Below are 19,746 nucleotides of genomic sequence, written 5' to 3' on the forward strand. Positions count from 1 at the left end.
ATTTTAGGGGATTTTAAAACAAGGACAAGCAATCTTGAAGATTTAATAAGTAATAATGATGACGATTATAATGATTATGTCCCAGTACCTGAGGAGTATGAATCGGATAAAATAAAGCATACAGTCACGAGTGAGTAAGGATAATAAGTCCTGTTCCAGAGGTAAAGAATTCTATTGAATGGTAGAACATTTCGGGATTACCAAGGTAAATTTACATCTTACCAATATAATGATAATAGTGTAATTGACCTCTGTTTGGTATCTTAGGATTTTATAGAAAATGATTTGTATTTTCATGTTGATGATCCAATACTTAGATTGTCAGATCATGCAAAAGTTTCTGTAAGACTATTGGATTCCGTTCAAGTTAATTGTTTAAAAGAGAATTTGGATGATTTCCCTATGAAATTCAAATGGGAAACTATATCTCCAGAATTATTTTTTAATGCTCTTAAGTCTGAAGAGATAAAAGTCAAAATTCAAGATTTTAAAAATATTCAAACTCAGTCTCAAAGTGAAGTGGAAGCTGCATTGCATTCGTTACATGATATTTTAAAAATGACAGCAAATAAATCATTAAGAAGGAAAACAAAATCCAGACGTAACGGCATTAAGTCTAAGCCGTGGTTTGATAAGGGGTTAAGTAGTATGCGTAAAGAATTAGATCATAACAGTCAAATGCTAGCAAGATATCCAAAGGATCAAATTATACGAGGAAATTTCTTTAAATTTCTTAAATTATATGGTAAAAAATGTAAGTTACAGTATAGACAATATAAGCTGGATATAATTCAAAAGTTGGATAATTTATTCGAAAAAAACCCATCAAAATATTGGGAACTTTTAAACAAATTAAAATATTAAGATGAAAATAAATTGTCAAGTAATAGTATAATTTCAGCTGATGAGTGGTTTAAACATTTTCAAGAATTAAATACGGTCTCTTCAAAATATCAATCAAAAATACTAGAATTTAAAAATATGCTTTGTACATTAGAACAAAGAAAGACTTTTTATGAGCTTGATTATAAAATAACAGAGAAAAGAAAGAAGTGACAGAGGAAATACATGCATTAAAAAATGATAAATCTACTGGATTAGATTGCATTTCAAACGAAATGATCAAATGTAGTGAGTTAACTTTGCTTCCATGTTATGCAAAACTATTTAATATTATATTATGCACTGGTTTTTATCCAAAACATTGGAAAACAGGGTATATTATACCAATATTTAAATCAGGTTCAAAATATGACCCTTCTGATTATAGAGGTATTGCTGTTATAAAAGAGGGACGAAAGATACCAGAGGAACAGTCAAACTCATAGATCGAAAACAAACTGACAACGCCATGGCCAAAAATAAAAAGACAAACAGAGAAATAATAGTACAGATGACACAACATAGAAAACTAAAGACTAAGCAACACAAACCCCACCAAAAACTGGGGGTGATCTCGGGTGCTCCGGAAGGGTAAGCAGATCCTGCTCCACATGTGGCACCCGTCGTGTTTCTTATGTTATTACAAATCCGGTGAGCAGCAATCCTCTATCAAGGAAATCATGATAGGAAATACAAGCCCGGGAATATCGTATCAATTGGGAGATATATACTCCGTATGCAGGCGCTGCTGGAATGTTGCTACATAGAAATGGAAAGTTCACAATTGGGAAGCTGAAATCATCTCTTTTGTCGTAAAGTTTTGTTTTCAACCGACCCTCATTGTCAATTTCTAGATGTAAGTCAAGATATGAGGCAGACTTAACTGTATCTGTAGTATCCTTTATCTCTAGTTCGATGGGATAGATTCGTTCAACATAGTCACCAAATTTTGTATTATTTAGTGAGAGAACATCATCTATATAGCGGAACATAAAGTTAAAGGATATTGCTAACTTCTTATCTTTCTTCCTAAGAAGTTCCTTTTATGAAGTCAGCTTCATAATAATAAAGAAACAAGTCGGCAAGAAGAGGGGCACAATTGGTTCCCATAGGAATTCCGACAGTCTGTTAAAAACTCGTCCTCCAAACGTAACAAATATGTTGTCAATCAAGAAATCAAGCATCTTGATAATGTCAGTTTCAGATAATTTTTTGTTTGAATCAAAGTGATTCTTTACAAAGTAGGATTTATCCCTCCCCAAGACAAGATATACTTGTATCTACGTTCGCCATTCTTTTTAATGAAACAAAGTAATACCAACTCTTTCAACTTGTCTTTTAGTTTGGAATGGGGAATACTTGTGTAAAGTGTAGAAAAGTCAAATGTTTTAATACTATTGCAGGATGAGAGAGTCTTAGATTGAATGTACTCTAAAAGATCTTTGGAATTTTTTAGTATCCACATCTGATTCACGCCACCTCTAGAATAGGCAGTTTCACAATAACTTTGGAGCCCGGCTTTGATTGCTGATAAAATAGATGTTAATTAATTTAGAAAGAGGTTTCGTATAAGTTGTATTGGAAAATTGTTTAATTCCATTCTTAATAATAGATTCGATAATTATTTGACTTAGTTTAATGTAATTTCTGAATCACAGATTGGTTTTCAGAAAAAATCAAGAACAGTAGATCATATGTTTATCTTGAGGACCCTAATTGAAAAGTGTATAGCAAACAAAACTTACTTATACACATGTTTTGTAAATTTTAGGAAAGCTTTTGATTCTGTAGTTCATGAAGCCTTGTTGCTAAAACTCCAAAACATTGGGATAGGGGGTTATTTTTATAATATTATTAAGAACATGTATAATAATAATTGTTTAGATTAAATGATAGATTAACAGCTAAACTTAAAGCTAACATTGGAGTTAGACAAGGGGATAATCTAAGTCCCAATCTTTTCAAGATATTTGTCAATGATTTGCCGTGTATTTTTGATGATTACTGTGGACCAGCTGAAAAAGGAAGTACAAAACATAATTGTGTAATGTATGCCGATGATATTGTGCTTCTTTCTACTAGTCAAATAGGTTCTAGAAGTGTTTAAATAAATTAGAAGAATATTGTAAAAGTTGGTGTATTCAGGTTACTCTTAAGAAAAAACAATTGTAATTTTTAACAAAGGTGGTAAAATGATTAAAAGTAACTTCTATTTTAATGGTGAACCAATTGAGAATGTTAGAAATTATAAATATCTAGGTGTTATTTTTTCTGCTTCTGGAAGTTTTTCTACGGTTAGTCAATCTTGCCTGCTGATCATGGTTGTTGTTTACAATCTTTTTCTGTCTATCGAATAAAGATTGCTAAAAAAACTCTCACAACAATGAGTAAAAAATAAATAAAGGGTCGACTGACTTTTTCTTTTTAGCAATCTTGACCTTTTGTATATCTTGCTCTGCTGATCATTTTCGTCATTTACGCTTTCTTTTTATCAACTACTTTTGTAGATAAAAGCCAAAATTGACAAAAATTTTAAATATCATAAAAGGGCAATAACGTGTAAAATGAGTAGTATAACAGTTTTGGTTAAAATGGGCAGGTGGTAGATCCTGACATTCTGAACATTTCTGGGCCCGTCCGATTTTCTCTTATTTATAACGGTTTACAAGATAATAGATAATCCTATGTTTTCTTTTAACCTTGTCGGCATGTTGGATGGCACGAGGGATCATGAGACACATCTTACCAAACGATGAGTGTTGTCATGTTTGGTTCCAGATGATAAGCATTTTGTAAAAGATGATGCCAATCATACAGATGACGCACGCACGCTAGGTGATAAAAGAAGCTCACTTGACAATTTGGACCAGATGAGATAGAAAGGTTTAATGAATATAAATAAGACTTTCATAAGTTATGATAATGTAGAGAGTCAAAATTAGTGTATATAACAAAACTTGCAAAAATCTAGAAAAAAAATCGAATTTCCCTTCAACAGCTTGATCATTTTATTGCTTAAAGATTTATTAGAATATAGCAAAGTGTTTTTGGCCAATGAAATTGTATGATTTTGTGTTTCTTATTTGAGAAGAAGGCATGTTAATCATGTTCTTAGTATAAAACTTTCCTGTTGTTTACTTACATTTCAAAACTAAGCAATTTTCCAAAACTTGGTGTCATTATAGTTGGATAAGAAAATATTCGCTTTCTAAATTGAGTAAAGGTATCATCCTAATTGAAATATGAGATAAATCTCTGACACACATTTACAAAATTATTTACCCAAAATCTAAGTACTTATTTTACTGCACCAGATGCAAATGTAGAAAATTAATGTCTTTAGTGATGATCTAGGCCAAAATACATGAAAATCCAAAACTTATATAAATGTTGAAGAGGCTACAAATCCTTGATCTACCCGAAGAATAGATCAGCTATCAAGACTTGCCTCCCATTCACAATGGGTTTGACTAATTGAGGACTCTACACTAATTGAGAGAAAATGTCAGTTTGTATGGTTGTCCAAATTTTTTGTAAGCTATATTTTCATCAGATAACGGTAAAACAACCAAAATTCAAGTAAATTCCACCCAATTACGGAATGACAAAACTGTTTATCCAAATATATTGACTGAGATGATAGGTAATGGCTGCTCTTTAAAGTAGGGAGGTACTTTCGAGTGAACTTATTTATGAAGAAGTATATTGCCCAAGTTGATGACATTGAGACCATTGTTGGTAAAAGAAAGTTTTAGAATAGATTTTATCTCCGTTTCATTAATCAAACTACATGACGGTTCTACTGGTATTTTTACTTAACCTATAACAGAAATTTTTATATAACAACAGTTATCAATTAATTCCACCTTAGATGTTGTGATATCAACATCACCTTTTTTCATAAAAAAAAATGTGAAAATCACCGTGTATAAAAGCCTTAACAGGATTCTACACGTACCAATACAGATACAGATAAAGCCCTGACAAAACTGGAATAGACACTCTTAATTTCAATTCTTGCATGAAAGCTGGTTAATAGGGGATAAGGGTATGGTTTTCTGCAATTTCAATAAAACATCTTTAAAGAGAACAAGGATTGTCTAATTTATTATATGTTAAGTAATTACAGAGTTATATATTTAATGCTGAAAAAATGTCTCTAGTACTATTTTAATTCTTCAACCAAATATGCAACACAGTATGTGTGTTTGTCATTTTCAAATAAATAAATGATTTTAATCACAAGTACACTGATATGTGTATCAAAATTGCACTACTGTTATATGTGTAATTCATATATAAATAATTTAATAGGTATTTATACAAGACAGCTACAGTAACAGTTTTAAACTAATCTTCCAAAATAATAAATAATAAATGGTGCATATCATATTACAAAAAGTCCAATCCGTTAGCACTTGGATATAATAATAAATACTTAAGCAATGTTCTCCATTATAAAATTCTGATTATAATTGCACCCTGAGCATATTTAAATGAATATCACAACACCATCATTCTCTTACATCAAGACTATAGCTAGGACTTGGTATAGATAGGATTACCATGTTTCAGATATATATCTATACTCTATAATTCAAATATTAAGGCCATATCCACCAATTTGTTAATTTAGATGTGTTATCTTCATTTAATATAATTTTAATAAAAAAAATTGTTTGGGGTGTTAAATATAGCAAAGTATAAACATTATAATTATCTTTTTTAATTTAATGTGACAGCAAGAAAGCAATAATATTATTGTACAAAAAACAAAAACAATACATTTGTAAGTATATATTGATAGTTTATTGGAATATACATTTTCCCATGGAAAACATGTTTAAAGCCATGACCAATATCTTAAAAAACAAGAAATAAAAAAGACTACCTTTAGAAATTTGTATTTTTGATACTCAGTTGAGACCTTATTGAAGTAATTTATTGTATACCTAGTATACATTTTCTAGAAATTCATAAAAATATTAGGCACACAAATATAGGCTACAATGGTAATGACATATAAAAGGAAATATTTGGAAGGTTTGGTGGATTTACCACATGGGCTGATTTACCATACTCCACTGTATAAGTAATCCTATTTTGAAGTTCAGAGAAGTGTGGCAAAGAAGTGGTTAATAATTAGAAGTGGAATGTGCCATTTGCCACTCTATCCATTGTTTTTGCTTCATTTGAAGATTTATTTTAATGAAAATGTGTCCTAGAGGAAAGAATGTACTATATTGTATCCTTTGAAACTGGTGGATAGGCTCTTTTTTTTTAAATATAACACTTTTAATTTATCTAAAATTAGTATGCATGACTACCATTATTTCAAAAACATAATGACTAGAAAGTCTTATTTATATATTTTTATAGTTAGAGCTCTTCCAAGAATCATGTTGTTGGTGGGTCTCTTCCAAGAATCATGTGGTTGGTGGGTTTCTTTCCAATGTATTCTGAACCAGATAAAACTTTTCATTTATTTCCTGTAAATGGTTTAATAAATTTATCAGAGACCATCACCTATCAAGATTACAAGATTTTAAGAATTGCTGTCCTCTTTTTCTTGGAAAAGCCCATAGATAAAATGAGACAGTACAAATGCAACAGAGTAATCATCATTAGAGTCAAAGAAGTCTACAACACTATATACTACTGGAATATTATCTTCTAAATTTTAATGTTTCATTAAGCTAGTGCTCCCATGGGATCCCAGGCAGGTAAAACAACTGGTGTTTGTTTGAGTACATCTACTATATCTGATGTTAGATGTTTCTTATCTACCACAACTTCATAGACAAACTCGGAAAACCAGTTATCTGACATTGCTATGTAGCCTGAAAAGAAAAAAAAGATTATCATTTAAAAAACAAAAAGTGAAAGTTGGAAACTGGTTACATAAATGAAAAACAAAAATAGAGAGATTGTTAATGGTAAATTCACTACATATAAAAGGTGAAACACCAAAAACTACAAAAGACAAAACAATAAAAGGTAAATTACAGAAAATGGTGGTCCAATATGTCGATCTCAAAAGACATTATCAAGGGTTGTAGAAATAAGAATAAAAATGTCAGATTACGTATAAAGATCAAGTGAGGACTGGCTAAGATGCTAACAGTATCTCTTTTCACAAAGAGTCTGATAACAAGAATTGATTGTCAGTTATACTGTATTGTTTATGGCTCATACGTAATTTTCCTTGTTTCTCGTAAGCTTTATTGTAAATATGACTACTGCTCAAGGCAAAAGTAGTATTATTCTGATGTAGATGATTCATTAAGAAAGCTGACATCTAATTTTGTAAAGAAAATATCTTGTATATATTCCTCTATTATTGACCTCATAGTTAAGCTTTATATAAATGATAACTGCTAGTATGAAAACAAGTAAGTGAAAGTCTTTTTTATAAATGTTCCATTAGTGGAACATTTTTTTACATTTTTTCAAATGAAACTGGCCTTCTAAATTCACCTTGAAATCTGTTATATCTCTTTTCTTTCTTAATTTCTGATAACTCAAAATATTTAAGACTCATTTTTAATGAGTAATTCCACTTTGCGGGTGAAGTCCATTAAGCTTTTGATATAAGTTACAAAGTCCATTATCCTGGTTGTTACATGGATTATGTTGTGTGTGACGTGAATTCAGAAATTTTTGCATGCATTTATCATAGCAATTGTTGAACTATGGTAAAAGTGCAGGATTTATTTTTGTAAAATCAGGAAATCCTGCATATGAATAATGCTATCATAGTTCAAAACGCAAGTTTTTACTTTACCGAGACCTATCCAATTGCAATTTTTGCAAAATTAACAACATTACAAACATTTTTAAATATATAGTAGTCAATTATGGAGCATTAAGTGATAATCTATTCTACCTTTATCTCCATCAGCATCACCCCAGGAATTTTCTACTCTCCACCTGGTAGCCTTAACTTCTGACCCCTGAAAAAAACAAAGAGATGACTTAGATGCAAAATTAGTTAGTGTTAAATAGCTGGCACAAAAATTCAAATATATATGCTTATACATAATTTACCCTAGTAATTCAGTAAAATATGCAAAAGGCCTATTGAATTTGAAAAGCAGGTCATGTTATATTTTAAATTGATTCTATTTAATGAAACTGAATTATCCCCTTATTGACGTCAAGATTTTATAACCCTTTGAGTTTGTTTAATAAAGAAGCCTCCATATAACCTTTACCAGAAGTAGGTCCAACATACATTGTTTTAGAGGAATATAATCTCCATATCTTTTTTACTTTTAGATATTTTGTACTCAAATTTCTGAATATTTGCTATAAATACATAAAAATGATCATACTATAACTAAAATTTTCAATAAAATACTAACTGATAAACAGATATTTGCTTAATAATTTTGATGCAAAATGGAAACTTCAGCCATAATATGTAGTACTATATAAGAACATTTTAATGACTTTGAACTGCATAAAAAGTACATTTTAATACCTTTGATAGTTTTGATATTTTGTGGCATAGTCAGTGAAATTTTAGTTACCAGTTTGCTTATTTCATCCTATATGTGCTTAATGTTTGACTGGAGTATAGAAATATGATTATCCATTGGTCTTTTTCTGATTGGCAGTAAAACCCATGCCAAAGTGGGGTGTCGGTTTAGTTGTGCAGGATGCATAAATTGGCAGCCACATCTGGTTAGAATGGGGATGTAAAATTGATGTCTAGTGTAGAGAGCTCCTGAGTGCCACACTATCTAAACCTCTTCGACCCTTACAACAACTCTTTGAGGGGTCCATAGGTTGCCTATTGCAAGGCTGGATTTATGTCCTTATCCAATATATCCTCTTTTTCAACTGGCATTCTACAGTTCCCGCCTGTAATTGCAGTCAGTCCCTATTGCAGGACCTACCTATTGTATTTATTGTTAATTTGGGCTTGTCCTGCACATGCATAAAAAATTTACCTCTGGGTGTTAAGCAAACAACAATCAATTAACCATCAATCTTAATGTATTGAAGCATACTATGTTTGATTGAATAATTGATGCTTGCTTAACATTCAGGAGCAAATATTTTATGCATATTGGGGACAAGAGCAAATTAAAAACTAATACAATATTTAGGTTCTGCAAGGGAGGTCCACTGGGATGAAAGACAGAAAATTTGGGCTGCCACTGGAAAATGAGGGTTTGTTGGATCGGGGCAGAAATCTTGCCTTGCAACAAGATAACTACAGACCAGACCATCAGAGATTTGTTGATAGAGAGCTTTAATATGCAGGGAGCATGGCACTTACTCTACATTTGGTATCAGATTAACTTCATTATTCCAACCTGATGAGGATGTGTACTTATACGTCGTACTAAGCCATACAGACTCAAAGTTTAACCAAGGGTCAGTAGTTAGAACAGTAGAAGTCCAGGGACGAAAATATTTCATACCCAATTAAACCTTTAAGGTTGTATTTTGCTAAAATGAGCTTTCTTGCTATTTGGAATAAAAAAGTTTTTTGGACACACTGCTGGTTCAATTAAATAGTTTTTGAGCAAATAAATTAAAACCTTGTAACTGAAAATGTTTAGTAGGTGTAAAACGTTTTTATAGAAAGGTGAATAATTATTATTTATTTCTTTAGAACCTGCTTTGCGTTTTATATTTTAAAGGTTAAGTTACAAAAATGTGATGACATTTCTCAATTTAGCTAGACAATAGGTCAAACCTCTTCAACTTGTGCAGCAGTAATAGTCATTGCATGAGTCATCAAAGATTCTCCATAGATCAGTCTATCTGCCTTAGACATGCCCAGCATGTTGGTACCAAAAACCAAATCTAAATCTAATCTGAAATAAGAAGTCAATTCTGCCTGACATATATTCCAACAATAAAAAGGACACCAAATACATGGAAGGGTTCATCAGAACATTTTTTTTCTTTTTTGAAATGCATCACAATTTCTTAAACAAGGGCCTTTTACAGCTTACTATACAGTATGGATTTTGCTCATTGTTGAAGACCAAAATGTAAGTTGTAATTGTTCACATCTTTGTCATTTGTACTTTAAAGATGGATAGTTGTCACATTGAAAATTATAGCACATCTTCTCGATTTTACTTGTGGTTAACATGTATTATTTTGATTTCAATAGGACATTGATATAAAGTAAGAAACCAATTAGGCAATTTCAGGCTTTTATATGCAAACACAATTTTGGACTCTGGCAATACAAATTTAAAATAAAAATTGCAAGAAAGTGCTTCACTTACAGTCCGTGTAACGTAAAAGTTAACAATACGAACGATGCCCGAATCATGTACGGACGATGCCCGAACGATGTACGTACGCTTCCCGAACGGTGTACGAATGCAAACGAAACGCTGACCGAACGTTGTACGGACGCTGAACGAATGATGTACGAACGAAACCATGTACCATAAACCATACCATAAACGATAACATAAGCGCCCTTTTATCATACATCGTATGGTTTTGCGTATACATCGTTTCATTTAGCGTATACCGTATCGTTTAGCGTAAATCGTTTCGTTTAGCGTATACCGTATCGTTTAGCGTACATGGTTTCTTGGCGTGCATAGTTTCGTTTAGCGTATATGTTTTTTAAATATAAAACATGAATTGTGTTCTAATAAATCTTTTTATATAGGTGATAATAGGCGTAAAATTTAGATTGGATGCATGTTTCAGTTTTTAATTAATAATTTAATAAATTATAATTTAATCTGACTCGATGTTGATCCAAAATTATTTACATAAAAAGTTTGAAAAATAAGCACTGATATAAATTTTAAAAAATTAAAAGATACGATTATGAATTTTGTAAGCCGAAGAAATACGTACTTGGTGAATGTACGAGTAAACTGCAGTCTGTAGGGTATTCAGTCAACATTTATTGAAAATAGCCTAAGGTATTAACATTTTTTTTTACCTAAATGAACAATTTATTTTAGATGGAATTCGGAATTAATCTAATGTTCTTACAAAAGTATATTCGGGGTCTTAAGTTTGACCTTTTGTTCAAAAGGTTTGTTAAATAATTTTTATGTATTCTCTTTTATCGTAGTATTAAAATCGACTAAATAGCAGTTTTATCTATACATCGTAATTAAACCATTTTTTTTAAATTATAGATTTTTTTTATTCACCTATCAAATCAGTCGAAAAAAACAAATATTCGAGAAATTTCAAATAAAAACAATAACTCGCTATTTACAATCGATTATGTATTATTTTAACTATAAATGCATTTGACTTCAAACAATCATCAACAATTGTCCGGCAAAAAACTAGACCATTTCCCTCTATTCTTTAATTTTCTTATACCATTTTCATCTGTTCATTATTTTGCCCGTTATACTCTAATTGTATATATTTTTTTCTTTATTTTCCTGAATGTCCACATAATAATACTTCTAATAGTTGCCACTGGACATTAAACAGCTAGCTATAGATTCATCCGTCATATTCTTAGTTTTGTTATAATGTGTAAATGAAACAACATGATGAAACAATAATTATTGCAGATTTTCACTGCCGAAATAATGGGAAAAACTACTAAATCACATCCCTACGCCACAAAGTCTAGCCTTTTCACATGTAAATAAATTATTTTGATAAATCTATTTCAAAATAATTTTCAATCAAACGGTCATTTTTTTATTTGCCAAAAAAAAAACCCAACATCAAACAGTTATTTTCATTTCTTATTTTAAACAGACCGATTGTTTTTCAATGGTCGGTGCTTGACAGCATTTATAAAATCTATCACCATGTTTGGCAGCAAGAAAGCTACATAGAAAAGGAAAACAACAATGTCTAAGAAATACTTCCAGGCCCTATTTTCCAATTTCTGTTGTAATGTGGTTTAATGCAAAAAAGGTAACTCCTGAATACTAATCTGTACCCCTCAAGCATATGGGGTTAATAATAAATCTAGGGTAGTCTCTTTTTCTTTACTCGCAAATTATTCGACAAAAACATGTTCTATTTATAAAAATTGCTCATTGCTGACGAATGTTAAATATTGATCCCTAGATTTTCAATTGTTTAGTTGTTAGGTTACTGTCTGATCTCGCAAACCTGACAGTTTATGGTCATTATTTTTTGCATCCAACTGCACCAATTTATTAAAAAGATATTAACGCGACAACGTACGAGAGTCTTTACTTTACATAAACTACTAGTATTTTTTTCTATAACGAAATACGAAACCACTTCTCGCAATTCGCTTTGTGGTAATTGTGCTTCTCTTTTGACAAAATATGACCTTGTCTCAAACACAAAAAGTATAATATAATATAGAGTAATACATAAAACTGGACTAGAGTGAAGAGTTGGGAAGTAGGAATTCCGAATTTAAATTGAATGTTCTAAATCTTTGTGTATTTCTGATATATGATTGTACAGACTCAAAAATTTCTTTGTTTTGCTGAAATGAAAGTTCACCATCACCAGCCAATAGAAGCAAAATTGATATAGTAGATTTTTCTAATTTTGAAAACAATATTTCTCTTGCTTCGTTGATAAAAGGGCACTTAAAAAATAGTGAATACTATCCTCAACAGGGTGGCTACAGCTGCATGCGGGATTGGGTTTAATGTTAATAAGGTTTACATCTGCAATTGAAGAACTGCACCATATTTTTCAACTGTGTATCAATGATATTAAGATTTCTATCACCACAACTAAAATAGGAAGTGTGTACTGTGAATAAAGACTCAGTTTACTATTTTTACAGAAATTTATCACATTTAATACCACGTTAACAATTAGGGTGACGGTGTTTGACAGTCTGAAGGAGACAGCATCAATGATTTAATAAGGCAAAGTTTTAGTTGTACTCAATCTTACGAAAGTTTTCTTTATTATATCTAATAGATATATATATCCGAGATACGATTATGTAGTTTTCTTTTTTATCTTACACCTGATCATCTATGATGAGATAATGTCTAATGAGAGAATTTAACCAGAGACTGAATAACGTAGAAATGACCAATTAAAGGTAACTGTACGGCCTTCAACAATGAGCAAAATCCATACAGCATAGGCTCCGAAATGACAAATGTAAAATAAATACACCCAACACTGTTCAAACATCACCGCACGTCAAACTTTGAACAACAGAAAAACCTGATTTGACATTCGTGACAATTTGTCACGCCCTCATGACATTGGCGTACGTCCTATCAAATACCTTCAGAAAGCTTCCATTGAAATTATTTTACACACAAGTAACTGTGTATTTTATTTTCTTAATAAAAACCAAAATGGATTTTGCGTTAAATGTGCAATGAAGCCACGATTCGTAATCTTCAAAAATAGTTCAGAAATGGTTGAAAAAATGTGGAATGTCTGAATAAAAATATAACAATTATGTCCAGTACGCGTTTATAAAACGGGCTCTATTTGGACATAATAAGATACTCTAAGTTCTTGTTTTATGTGTATAGAATTTTAGAGGTCAATACGACTTTTAATCAGTTGGATTCTCAATTTTAATTATAAAAAATGTGTTGGGGTTTTCTTCTTTTCTTTAAATTTATATCATGATTCTTTGATATTTCTCATTATCTTCTGAGTATTTTTTAAGATGAGTAATTCAAAATTTGTATACCAAACATTTAAAATTTTACTCTGCGTTTATAAATAGCATTGAAAGTACAACATAAACGATAAACAATGATAGAGGTAAATGAGCCACTCTTTCTCATGTTGCGAGATGGAATACGTTCGTTACTTGATTTAATGAGTTTAACAATCGAAACTCCTGAAATATCGTCTCATGACAAGCACGAGAAATGGCGAAACTGAACTTCCAACAGCGGACAATGATTTCTAATTATACAATATTCTTTCAATAGACTTTTTAAATGCAATGTAGAACTTATCAATTAAGACATTTCTTATTCCTTTTGAAATTTCTTAATCGAATATGAAGTCACACGCACAAAGAAGTTTGTCTGACGTGAAAATACGTAATATGCGTAAGTCCCATATCTCATGGCTACATGGACACACACAGTGTACTTATCTTAATAATATATTTATGTTTGAAAGAAGACATTTTAACCAATAAGCATTTCTAAATTAAGTCGACACGCAGCTCATTTATGAAGAAATGTCAAACTGTAACTACTGCTGGTTTGTACTTTATTGTCGGAGGACAACTGATTCAAAATAAGGAAGCTACCATTTGATTTTGAGGGGGCTAGGGGCTTGGGGCTAGTATGAAATTTGAAGAAAAAAATGCATGGTAGCTCCCTAATGTTGATTTCGAAAACGAGCTTTCTAACCGCAGAGAAAAAGTCAATTGTAAGTCGGTGTGAATTTATCCACTTCCAACACATGACCACAAGCTGAGTGAGGAGACTTTCTTGCTATAAGACGGCTAGGACTATGTTCGACCTTGTCGTCTTATTTTTAAATTACGTCCTTGATGATCTGATCATTACAACGTTTTTACAAATATTCGTTCCCGTGAAAACCAAGTTTTGTTTAACTTTCAAATTTCATCGAAGTCTCTTCTCAAGATATAACGGCCATCTGTATGTTGGCTTTAAAGTCGGCAAGATAACAGGTCAATGTATCCAAGTGAATTTTAGATTTGTTGCAATTCTAAAGTACAATGGGTAAATCAGTCTTGTCTTTGATGTGCCACATGGAAATCCCTATAAAGTAAGACAGTCCATGCGTGACCCATGGCATTAGATATGTTATGCATTTCATTGTATATTTTCTATCACAATCCAGGCCAGCTAATAACCTATATTATTTACGTGTCTGAAGACGAATTTGTATAAAACATTGTGTTATATTTTAATTTCTGAAAATTAAACTTAACTCTAGAACCGACCTTTTATGAACGTCGGGTTGGGACTTTATTATTTGTGTGAAATCGGGATTTACACGTATTAAACTCTAGAATATATATGATTAACTTTTCGGGATTCGGGGAAAAAATACTTCAGCAAACACTGTTGATGAAAACAAATAAAATAAATCATTCTGTATCATAATTTTAATTTGCTAAATATTTGCTACTCTTAAAAAAATTCAAAACCAGCTGATATTTCTGTATTTCTTCATGTTGAATAACTTTAAAAAATGGGGATGTACACGACTTCCCAAATTTAATCTAAATTTCAACTACGTTCCTCAACACTTTTACTATTGCAACAATACAAGATATCAATTTTGTAATACTGGGAGCTATCTGAAGTCAGTTCATAGGACCTCAGTTTTAATATAGGCGTGGCAATCCATCTCTTTTATCCAATCAACTGTCCTTAATAATAAAGATTGGCGTGCAATTGTGTCTGTATCAAGTTAGATAAATATATTCATATTTCTGGACGTACATATGCCGGGGTTTAGGCTATTTCATTCGATAGCAGTAGATGAAAAAAAAAGGATTTTCTGGTTATATCTATCTATAACGGAAAAAAGTGGCATTACATCGTAGAGGCAGTCCCACGTTATTTGAAGAATAGAACATATTGAGCTTTCTGGATTTTCTTCTGTCCACTAGCAAATCTCGGCCTGTACCACTGAAAATATATAACTTCCGGACAAGCAAACACGGACAACCCAGTCTAATCTTCCTGCTTCCAACTAAACGTCATGTTCTAGATTGTCGGAATCTTGTTGAGTACAACCAACCCATAACCCACGTGCATATTCCATAATTGGTCTTATAAGTGTAAAGTTTATACGAGTAAGATAATTTCTAGTCAATACATATTTCAATTTTCTTTAGAAATTTAATCTTGTGCTTGCACAATTTAAAACGTTTTCTATATGTGTAAAAAATTTACCATTGGAATCAAAAGTAATCCCTCAGTGTTTATGACAGGAGACAATTCTACTACTTGATTTTGAATATTTTAATATCATCTAGGAAGAATAACAGGAGAATAGCATAGTAATTGTCTTGTTAGGATTAAAATGAATAAGCCAATCTTTAGACCATGCTGAAATTTGTTCTAAATCGCTATTTAAGACATCGTCTATTGTGTAAGGACTATACTACTTAAATTAGAAAGGGATGTTTCATCCGCACACAATCGAGTTAGACTTATCAAATTACCAGCTATGTTATATACATGAATAAGAAATAGTAGGGAACCTAACACAGAGCATTGTGGAACTCCTGCATTAGTATTCTCAAAAGGCGAATATGAACTTGAAACAAAAACGCTTTCTTGTATATTTGAAATATAACTAATTCAGTGATTAAATACAATTTTAAATACAATTTTTTCAAATACTTTGCCCACTGCTCATAATAATGAGATTGGTCTATAATTGGAAATCAGTGAGTTGTCTCCGGTTTTGAAAATATATATTACTCAAAGTCAACACATTTTAAAGACGTTTTGAAAATAAAATGGTTAAATGCATTTTTTTATTACATAAAGCACAAATAAAATTACATACATGTACATTATCAGATCAAAATATCTTAAATACCCCAGTCCAGAGATACCGTGTATATTCGACTGAATATACCATATCGATAATTTTACATTCGTACTTGTTACGTAATAAGATATTTGTCCCGGTAGAAAGAACCAGCATGTGGTATATATTCTGAAGTGTTTATCGCCTTCCATTATACAGCTGACGATGACATTTACCTTTAGGGCCATTAATTTTGTTTTCGCAAAGAAAATCAAAAATTTTTAAACTTTATATATAAAACATTCTGTTGAAAAATCATTCTAAAGGGAAACTGATAAGCATAACGTCCTCGCAATTTCTTGTTCCAGGGACACAGATGTCAAAATGAATAAGAAAACACTAAATTGTTAAACAATATATTGTAAAATGGACACCAAGCACATTTTGATAGACTAGTGTACTAATAGATTGTCTATGTTCTGGAAACTTCAACATCCCATCAAAAATACTGAAATTAAAGTCTTAAGATTTTTAAATTAAATGGGTTTTTTTTAATATTATTTGCAAGGCTGCATGCACATTGCACCTATCGTTTTCGTATATTTCTTTTCCGCCATGGATAAGTTTAATGTTTACTGTGATCTTTGAAACAAATATATATATATATATATACATAATGTGTTTCAAAGATCGATTTATAAACTTTATGCTTAAAATATTTAACCCACAAGGAACGATAGCACAGACTGAAAATGCTCCGGAAAGAGGATTGTTTGCGAATCATTTTGAAAGAAAAACTGAATTATTTTGATATCCTAATGATAATGTTTCTTTTTGACAGATCTATATTTTATTGATTATTCAATATATGTATATGGTATCCGGCATTTATATACATGTACATGCATAATAATAATCCCTTGGATATATTTTAGTTGACTGATTGTAAGTTGTTTAATGTCCAGTGTAAACTATTTCATACATTTCTATGAAGAAAGAGTTTCTCATTCCTAGGATGATCATTTAAGGATTTTTTGTGCACAACGTAATTTAAAGTATAAACTCCGTGTTTCAAAGTCAAACAAGATAATATTATGTTTCTTCATATGTCTAAAAAAAATGGATTTGTTTTGTGCTCAATAGAATTTACAACGACCAATTAAATTGTATTGACAATGAGGTTTATATTTAATGTATGTGCCAAATAGGAAAACAATAAACTGGTAAGTTGGAGACCATTCAGACTTCGTAAGATGAAACTAATAGTTTACAATTTTGGGGAGTTAAAAATTGAAAGTGAAACATTTTCTTTTATTGTTAACTTTGCACTAAAAATGTATATACAAACCTATTCTATTACCTTTCCACTGAGAAAATTCTTAAGGGAAAAATATTTTCAATAGCCCAATCAAATATGATTTGTTTTAAACCGAATTAAACGTACATTAAACGAAACTTAAACTGTAGGAGATCATACTTGGGTTTAAGGACAACGAGACAGCAATCAAACAACAAAAAACACATAAGGACATCTAGTGGGCAACGTATATATAGTTTTCACCAATAGAAAGGTGTAGACACAACATGCCAATTTCTAAATCACCCCTAATTTCTATATCATTGTAAATAAATTTATCCCGGAAAATAGAATACATGTACTACAGGTCTTTGATTTAACAGAACCAATAATAAAAGATCTCGCATTACAACGTGATTCTCCATGTATAATTTAAAAATTGAGAAGAAAGCTGGAATATGACAGATATACAATTTAAAGAATACCTATCTTAAAGTTTTACTACTAAAAGGTACATTTTCCCCCTTCTTTTAACCTACAAGAAAACTTTCCCGAGAGCCGATGATTAAATATCTGCCTAATTTTTCCGAAACGCTCATGTATAATATTAATATGGCGTCAAGTGTTTAAACAGTTATTTGCCAATCAAATCGGTATGCACGTTAAATAAATATTAAAAGTCATATACATAATGCTTAAAAAGTTATGCAATTAAATTATCAATCTAAAAATATTAATCATGAAAAAAAAAATACATATATATTAAATGACAGAAGCAATTTAACATTCTAAAGGATATTGTTACACTATTGCCGAAAACTGAGACTACTATAACTGTTATAGTTGTCTCAGCCGAAAAATGAGACTACTATAACTGTTATAGTTGTCTCAGCCGAAAACTGAGACTACTATAACTGTTATAGTAGTCTCAGCCGAAAACAATATGAAATTGATAAGCAAGTATGACAAACAAATCAAAAAATTTGTTGTTTGGGATTATTCATGGTTGACTAGTTCTATATGTACCAGTGGCACGTGTCCTAATTATTAAGAAAAGGGGCAGAAAAGTATTAAACAGAAATAACCGGTTTTTCAAAACCACATTTTCAAAATTCACTGCATGATTTAAACAGCTTAAAAGTGTTTCATTTATTTTATCTGTGTGCGTATACGAAAAAATTATAGCAAGTTAAACTTCAATGTTCATGACTTACGAGTATTAGATTTCTTGTGAAATTGATCGATGAGCGACTTTTTACAAATACCGAAAAAAGAATATGGCGTAAACATCTATTAATTGACAAGCAACCCAACGAGAACTAGAGGCTCTAAAGAGCCTGTGTCGCTCACCTTGGTCTATGTGAATATTAAATAAAGGACGCAGATGGATTCATGACAAAATTGTGTTTTGGTGATGGTGATGTGTTTGTACATCTTAATTTACTGAACATTTTTCCTGCTTACAATTATCTCTATCTATAATTAACTTGGCCCAGTAGTTTCAGAGGAGAAGATTTTTGTAAAAGATTACTAAGATTTACAAAAAAATGGTTAAAAATTGACTATAAAGGGCAATAACTCCTAAAGGGGTCAACTGACAATTTCGGTCATGTTGACTTATTTGTAGATCTTACTTTGCCGACATTTATTGTTTTTTACAGTTTATCTCTATCTATAATAATATTCAAGATAATAACCAAAAACAGCAAAATTACCTTAAAATTACCAATTCAAAGGCAGCAACCCAACAACGGGTTGTCCGATTCATCTGAAAATTTCAGGGCAGATAGATCTTGACCTGATAAACAATTTTACTTCATGTCAGATTTGCTTTAAATGCTTTGGTTTTTGAGTTAAAAGCCAAAAACTGAATTTTACCCCTATGTTCTATTTTTAGCCGTGGCGGCCATCTTGGTTGGTTGACCAGGTCACGCCACACATTTTTAAAACTAGATAACCAAATGATGATTGTGGCCAAGTTTGGTTTAATTTGGCCACGTAGTTTCAGAGGAGAAGATTTTTGTAAAAGATTACTAAGATTTACGAAAAATTGTTAAAAATTGACTATAAAGGGCAATAACTCCTAAAGGGGTCCACTGACCATTTCAGTCATTTTGACTTATTTGTTAATCTTACTTTGCTGAACATTATTGCTGTTT

The 19,746-nt window shown here is 31.2% G+C and overlaps 1 protein-coding gene across 1 annotated transcript in view; it reads right to left on the minus strand.

Moving 5' to 3' along the window:
* Positions 1–4,961: 4,961 nt before the first annotated feature.
* Positions 4,962–19,746, minus strand: part of LOC127710557 (bleomycin hydrolase-like) — a 32,990-nt gene continuing 18,205 nt past the window's right edge. Inside the window, exons 9-11 of the mRNA XM_052216487.1 lie at positions 9,593–9,713; positions 7,769–7,835; positions 4,962–6,722 (exon numbers count right to left, since the gene is read on the minus strand). Coding sequence (XP_052072447.1) covers positions 6,574–6,722; positions 7,769–7,835; positions 9,593–9,713 — 337 coding nt within the window. The 3' untranslated portion in view covers positions 4,962–6,573. The remainder of the gene's footprint in view (positions 6,723–7,768; positions 7,836–9,592; positions 9,714–19,746) is intronic.

This window comes from Mytilus californianus, unplaced genomic scaffold, assembly GCF_021869535.1.
Source record: "Mytilus californianus isolate M0D057914Y unplaced genomic scaffold, xbMytCali1.0.p SCAF_8, whole genome shotgun sequence".
Taxonomy (NCBI): domain Eukaryota; kingdom Metazoa; phylum Mollusca; class Bivalvia; order Mytilida; family Mytilidae; genus Mytilus; species Mytilus californianus.